The sequence below is a fragment of the Charadrius vociferus genome, unplaced genomic scaffold (genome assembly GCF_000708025.1).
Source record: "Charadrius vociferus isolate BGI_N301 unplaced genomic scaffold, ASM70802v2 scaffold54, whole genome shotgun sequence".
Taxonomy (NCBI): Eukaryota; Metazoa; Chordata; class Aves; order Charadriiformes; family Charadriidae; genus Charadrius; species Charadrius vociferus.
The window spans coordinates 4,300,509-4,307,872 of NW_009648350.1; the positions used below are offsets into that span (position 1 = coordinate 4,300,509).

The 7,364-nt window shown below is 51.3% G+C and overlaps 1 protein-coding gene across 1 annotated transcript; it reads right to left on the minus strand.

The window, feature by feature from the left end:
- Positions 1-3,766: 3,766 nt before the first annotated feature.
- RTN4RL1 (reticulon 4 receptor-like 1) lies at positions 3,767-5,202 on the minus strand. Its single transcript, XM_009885225.1, has 2 exons — positions 5,199-5,202; positions 3,767-5,130 (listed from the first exon to the last, which is right to left on the minus strand). The coding sequence occupies exons 1-2, from the start codon at positions 5,200-5,202 to the stop codon at positions 3,767-3,769; spliced, it is 1,368 nt and encodes a 455-aa protein (XP_009883527.1).
- Positions 5,203-7,364: the final 2,162 nt, after the last annotated feature.

Sequence of the window (7,364 nt, forward strand, 5' to 3'; positions counted from 1 at the left end):
CAAATTTCTCCAGCTTCTCTCCAGCCTGAGCCAGACTATCTCTGGCAAGTCACGGTTAGACCTGCGTCCGCTTGACTGGAGAGATGCGTGCTTTGAGGTTGTGGGAGCGAAGCTTCGGAGAAGAGGGGATTTATGCCAGTCCTCAGAGCAACGTTCAAAATGCATGAAGACATGCTGTATGAAGGGATTGGGGGAAAAACCACACGAGGGTGAACCAGGGGCCGTGGCAGAGCTGAACCACGCAGATGGGAAGTTAGTAATTGAGGCTATGTGTCAGAGTATGCCATAAAAATTTAGTTTATCCTCAAAGAGCTGTGGTCGTGGAGGAAGGATGGGCACATGGAGGGACCACAGCTAAAGGGAAGGCAGGAGGAGCATCACAAACCCAAAGTCCATGTCAAGCGACACCTCCTATTTAGCCGTGTATCATGTCTCCCTTCTGGTTTTTAAACAGTAGCCTTTATTGCTAGGCGTTAGAGCGCTTGATTGACAAGGCTCGTAATACACCATGGAGTTGCCTTTATTTTTCCTACATGTTAAAGGAAAAGATACTAAAAATACAATTATGGTTTTGAGCCAGGCGTAGTCTCTTCTAATATCATTCATCTCAAAGACTATCCATCGTGCCTGCTGCACCCAAATCATTTATAAAACATTAGCATCTCCTGTGCTGACATTTCACTCCTATATTACAGGAGTTACACATAGACTTAAAAAAAATTAATAAAGTGCTTCTCTCCTTCATTCTCCCACTGAGAGCTTTGATTTCCAAAGTATGAAATGAAATAACCAACATAACAACATTCTCCACTTCTAAGGGACAGTGCCAGACTCATTCAGTTGCTATTGGTTATAGAGAGTAGGACGTGAGGGAGCTATTTCAGATCACGGATTATTTGTTCTGGCTGCATTGGACATCCCTTTAGTGGAGCTTTAGAGCCCTGTAGACAGAAAAGTTTGGGTAGGAGCTGGAAGGGAGAGGGCTTGATGAAGTAACCTCTTCCTTTCTCCTCCCAGAGTTACTCCTGCTATTCCCCAAGAAGGGTATTTAAAAGGGAAGCATCCAAGCCCCTGCCGCTCCTCGCTTGCGAGATGGAGAGATGATGGCGTGCCCCCCAGCTGCCCGCTCCCAGCACCCCACCAAGAATAAGTGCATTGGGGAATTTTCCTCTTTTTTTTTTTTGCCTGGGAGTTTCCCTTTCCATTTCCAGATACCTCCAGGGGATCTACTGCTGTGTAAATACCCTCTCCCCATCCCCAAAGCGGTTAGGAGAGCGGATTTCCCGAGCTGGCCTGTTCTTCCTGAAGCTAGTGGTGCGTCTGACGGAAAACAAGAGCCATTGCCTTTGGGCTTTCCAGGCCCGCACGTGAGCTATGGGCTAGAAACGTGCCGTTGATAAAGGGGAACTAGTTAAATGTTTCAAAATGAGTATCTATATAATGATAGTGTGTTTTTTAATAGCTGGTAGGATGTGTAACAAGTTGCTTGCTTATCTCAGAAGTTGCTTGTCTCGCTAAGGCGTTCAGAAACAGGAACCAAGGCCAGAGAGACCAGCCGAGACCAGACTAGCGGTGTGGCCAAGCTCCAAGAATGATCTGAGTATGCTCGACAGGCAAAGGTTATTAGCGGTGACGAAGAGGAGCCTCCTTACTTCATCGCCGCGACCCCCGACGACCACCGTAAGAAAGTACTGCGCAGACTCGCGTAGGCGGAGTACTAATTTACATGTGAAGCGGGAACAGATAATGCATATGCATGAGTATTTTGCAACATATACGGAGTGTGTATAAAGCAGTAGCATAAATGTATGCCCTCGCTTTGTACCGGGGCGCACGACTGTGGTGGGACGACCCCCCGTGCTGCCCAGCGCTGAATAAACATACCTACTTTACAACTTTCTAAGTTGTGGAGTCTATTTTCCGCACGTCACCACCACCACTACTGGGATATCGTTACGAAATGAACAGCAGCCTTTTCTTGTCCAAGATCACTTTTATTTCCCTTGTTTCATTAACTTCAGTGTCTGTTTGGTCTCACATATCCACGCTGACACGGAATTCACACTCGCTGCAGAATTTGGGCAGCACCTCCCCGAGCCCGTGGGCTGCCATCGGTGATGCCGCCGGCTCCGCCGTGCCCCCGACCAGCAAATGCATCCCTCCGCCACGGAGTTTAATTTGGGACGAAGGGAACAAGCAGGTCTGCTCCCTCTCCTCCACCTAGCCACAACCCCCTTCGTACAGCTGTCTTGGACCATTTATTTTTCTCTTCTACGGCGGACCAGAAACCCTGGGCACTGCGCTGCTTCTCGCTGGTCCCGTCAGCTGTAGTTTCCCCCTTCTCTGACTCTTCCCGTGACGCAACCTGTTCCATTTAAGAAACAAAACCTCTCCTGACGCTGTCAGGACTATCTGCAGCCTGGGAACTGCTCCTTGCTGCCCCAGTGAAAACCTTAGTCCAGCTATAAAGGTCCTCACGTCACCCACACGGCTGGGAAGCTCCTCTCTGCCTCCAGCCCCAAAAAAGCCCCTCTCCTCCCCGGGGCCTCGAAACGCTCCCCGGAGACAGAGCTCTATGGCTCTATTTATTTGGACTAATTAATCTCTCTCCTAATTAATCCCCCTGGTTACAAATTAGGATGTAAGGGTGAGTTTTGGCTCTCCGGATATGGACTTTGCTGCGTCGCATACAACCAACCCCCCCACCCCTCCCAAAGTTTAGTGCTCTGAATTGCTGAGAACATTGGTCCGCTGTGGTTCCCCCGCGCGTACTGAGCCCACCCGATGGCTTTCAGCATCTGTAGGCACTGCTGCCGGTTTGTTTTCTCGAGGAAAAAAAAAAAAAAAATCATATACTGGTCTGCTATAAATTCAACAATACAATCCTTAGTTCTGAAGATATAGTTTCCATATAGTTTATAAACATTATAAGACATACATATGGATAATTGAGGGGAAGGGGGGAGCCTGTGCATTTGTTGGGGTTGGGTTTTTCTTTCAGGTGTGTGAACATGGTTACAAAAAACCCGCACCTCCGGTGGGTGCCTCTTTTCTTTAAGTGTTGGGTTTGTTGTTGTTTGTTTGTTTGTTTGTTTAATTCCACCTCTATTCAGTCTTTCCTTTGGTCGTTGGCTACTCCAAGCCCAGCAGGCAAGCCCTGTTCTGCTGTAATGCCTGAGATATTCAGGGGTTTGAGATTGTCTTCCAAGAGATTCCCAGCCAACTTTGGCCTCTGGGTTTGGAGCCAAAGGGGCGAAAACGTGGGAGAACCAGTGTCCTTATTACATCGGTATCAGTGTCCTTGCACTCACTTCCAGAGAAACAGTGTAGGCTTAATTGGTGATCGTTTTTACAGCAATTATGTTCCTTTCGGTAATTGGAGGGGTGGTTCAGAGCGCTCTCGAATGAACGGGATTTCACAAGAGCGTGGAAACAGTCCATTTGTCCGGTTGTTGTCACCGATGAGTTGGCGACCGTCCCTGTTATCTGGGTCTTTGTAAGGTTGGCTTTTTTTGTTGTTGTTGTAGGTGCTCGCTTAGGCTGTTTGTGACAAGGTGTGATAATGCCTTTTAATCCGCTCCCGCTGCGTTCGGCACAGTCCGCGTTGGCAGCCCGGCCGGGCACGGAGAGACCGTCAGAAGCCGAGACAACGTTCCTCCCTTCGCCAGGCCAACGCTCACCGCGTACAAAAAAAGAAGAAGAAAAGAAACTCTGGTCCTTTGTAGATTGGTGGCAGTACAGAATCGCTCCGTCCGCAGCCGGGGGCTCAGCGTATGACGGCCGCTAACACCATCATAAACACCAGGAGCGATGCCCTGAGCCCCGAGCAGCCGGCTGCCTGCTGGACCCCGCTGGGGGGGCGGATGGGCGTCCGCCGGGTACACTTACCCTTGCGTTTGGGGGAGAGCGTTGGCATCACCCCGAAATTGAATTTGTGCTGATAATCAGGCACATAGTCTGGAATCTCCTGCCCGTTTTTCCGCGGCCCCAAAGGTACCGGTTTAGAGGTTCGGTTACGGCTTTTGTGGCTGGTGCAGTTCTTGCCGGGTTTGCGATAGCCCGGCCGGGAGCCGGGGGGGGCGGCGGGCTGACTGCTGTGCAAACTGTTCTCGGCCCCTCTCTCCTTCCCCTTCTCCTTGGAGGAGTGGTGAGGGTGGTGGGTTTTGGAGGCTCCTCTGTCCGCTGTGGAGAAAGTATGTGTTTTAATCTGATGGAGCGACTCGGACCCCGAACAGTTCCTAAAGTCTTCTGCTCTTAGCACCTTGAGGTCCTTGCCGTGCATCTGCTCGGGGGACTCGCAGATGACGCTGGAGCTGGAGCCTCTGAACCTGTGCAGCCATTCCCAGAGCGAACGGGCTTTGCAATCGCAGCTCCACGGGTTCCCGTTCAGCCTGAGAAACTCCAGGGCTCCCAGGTGGGCCAGGCAGTCCCCCTGCAGCTCCGAGAGGCTGTTATTGAACAGGAAAAGGGTGGTCAATCTTCGGAGATCGTGAAAAGCCCGCCTGTGAATCCACTGCAGCTGATTTTGATGGATGAGCAGCCGATCCAGGTTTATTAGTCCCCTGAACGTGTTCTGATGGAGGCTCCAGAGCTTGTTTCCATGGAGAAAAAGATGGCTGAGGTTAACCAAGTCAACAAAAATATCATCCTGAAGGAACTCGATGTGGTTGTCTTGCAGGTAAAGGTATTGCAGGTTGTGGAGGCCACCGAATATCCCACTGGGGAGGGAGCTCAGCCCACACTTGTACAGATACAAGGCATGGAGTTTCACCAGCCCTTGGAAAGTGTCTGCAGCTAAAGCCCTTAAGTAGCGGTTGTCCCCCAGGTCCAGTTCTTCCAGGTTGACGAACCCGTCGAAAGTGTTGGGGTCGATGAAGGTGATGTTGTTGGAGTAGATCCAGAGGGTGACCATGGAAGGGCTGAAGTGGCCCCGCAGCAGCAAAGTGATCTGGTTGTTCTGGAGGAAGATCCTCTCGCTGTCCTCGGGGATGCCCTCGGGGATGGTGACGAAGTTGTGAGCCTGGCAGCTGACGGTCATCGGGGAGGGGTAGCACACGCAGTCGGTGGGGCAGCCCAGGGCGCCGGGCACCTTCAGCCCCAGCAACACCAGCAGCAGCTCCGCAAACCCCCCTGTGCGGAGAGAGGGGAAGACGGCATCAGCAGGGATGCGGGTAACCCCCCCCTCACCTTCCACCCACCCATCGCTGCCGTTGGGACTATTCCGGGTGAAAAACGCCCTCAATTAACTCAGCTCATGAATTACCCACGGAAACAACTGCGGCTGTGATGAGTGGGCTCATCACCCACGGTAGTTTAAACGTGACGTATGGAGTACTCCCTGCCTCCTCCCCCTGCCTGCAACAGGCAGGCGGTTGCGCTCCCGGCCCCAACCAGGCAGGAGAAACTTTCTCCGGGGGGGGGGGGAATTCATGCAGGCAGTGCAGGCAGCAAAACCCCTTGCCTGCAGTCAGGCAGCGCAGTTGAGGCGGGAAGGCAGCTGTACAAACGCGTGAGAGCAAAGAGAGGAGATGCGGACCCTTCTAGGTGTCCACTCCTCCTGTAATGCGGCTCTTAAATCGCCTGCGCTTACGTATCGGAGAGGAGAAGCTTTAGTAATTCCCAGTGAATCACCTAAAATTACACGCGTGCGGCGCATCTGCGCAGCACACCCAGCTCCCCCAAAAGGCGCAGACCCATCCCCGCCCTCTCTTTTTACTACAGTTGTTAAGACACCGCCATCCACCCCGAAAACCAAGCGATTTACGGGAAAATCTGTTGTCAGCAGTTGGTGGAAAAGGCTGAGCTGCAAACTCCGTTTGGAAGTGGGATGCTCAGACATATTTTTAAATGGATGTCCTGTGGCAAAGCATATTGCATCCTCTAATGCTACAGTATGTGCTTGTGACCGGGGCTTTCTCGCTGCAGAGAAGAAGCGGTGAGCAAGGCAGTAATCATCCCCTCCCTCTGCTCAGCTTTCAGAGTGCCGGTTTCGCCGCCCCGTTCCCGTCTCGCTCCCACTCCTCGCACCAGGCTTGCTTTCAGGCTATTCCTTCTACGCCAAGTGGCTTTTCAGACTCATTGCACCAGACTTGTCATTTCTCATTCAGATTTTCCTCCCAGATTGGGCTTTTTCCTCTTACGCGCAAAATTTGCTCATGTCTAATGAATTCTGCCTCTGGACTTTACAGGGGAAAGGAGTAAAATCGGAGCAGCGTACAGCTGCCGGTGCCATCCTGCCCACGAGTCCTCTCGCCTTGCACTCAGCTTGTAATAATCTGAAAAACGAGAGTGGAAGTGGAGTTCATCTCTAATTACTCCATGTCGTTATCACCAGCTAGTCCATGAGCCTGGACCCCTTGGGCTTTTACAGTCCCTCTTTTCAGCGCCTACAGCTGGATACAAGTGGGAGGCAAAAAAAACCACCCTCACTGTTTTCTTATTAATTGTGTTTGAAATATAACTCCGTGGTTACCATTGCCTTTTGCCTGGTATGGAGATCTATTACCATATAGTTAACAGCAGATGACCCATCCATCTGGACCCAGCCTTCCAACGCAAAGTTGTCACATTTTTAGATAAACTGGGTTATTCAGACTCTCCATAAATCACCAGTAAGAGGCAGTCATCTCTGACTGGGCTGTTAATAAAAAAAATAATAGCATGGCTAGCTAAAGCGTTGGACCAAGCCTTGGCTGTGATGAGAAGGGACACACACACACACACACTCTTCTTCCACGCACTGCCCTTCAGAAATTAAGCATCGGCTACCAGGAGGGATGTCTCATTCCTGCGCCGCTGCCAAAAAGGGGCTGTAAGTCGGGAACGTTTAATTCGCGACAACTCCTACGGCTGTGTAGGAAAAGGAACGTTCTCCAAGTCACCGCCGTGCCATTTTGGCTTTGCTGTCATGCCTTTGCGATGAGAGAGGGGCTGCGCTGGTGGGAGCATCGTGCCGGCGCTGACTACGGAGCGCTCCCTGCCAAAACGGGAGCCCTCGCTGCAACTCGCCGCGCGAGCGCAGCCTGGGAAACAGCGGTATCCTGAGGATATTGTGATTAGCCGCGTGCCAGAGAACGATGGTAAAGATAAAGCTACATTCTGCTGGGTTTTTTTACCCGCGGATGTGCTTCGCCAAGGTGGGATGGCTTCACGTCCCCCGTCTTACCTCGGTGACACTGAAGTACAAAACCTTCTGTAGGTCTTATGTTTATTAGTAAAATCCTGCCAGGCACAAGCGCTGTGACGATCTCCCACATGCAGAGTCTGTTATTGCAAATACCAAATCACAAGGGTCTGAATCAATAAACCATCTCCCGGCTATAAGCAGCAGGTTGGAAGATTACATATTGCTTCCAAACAACAGT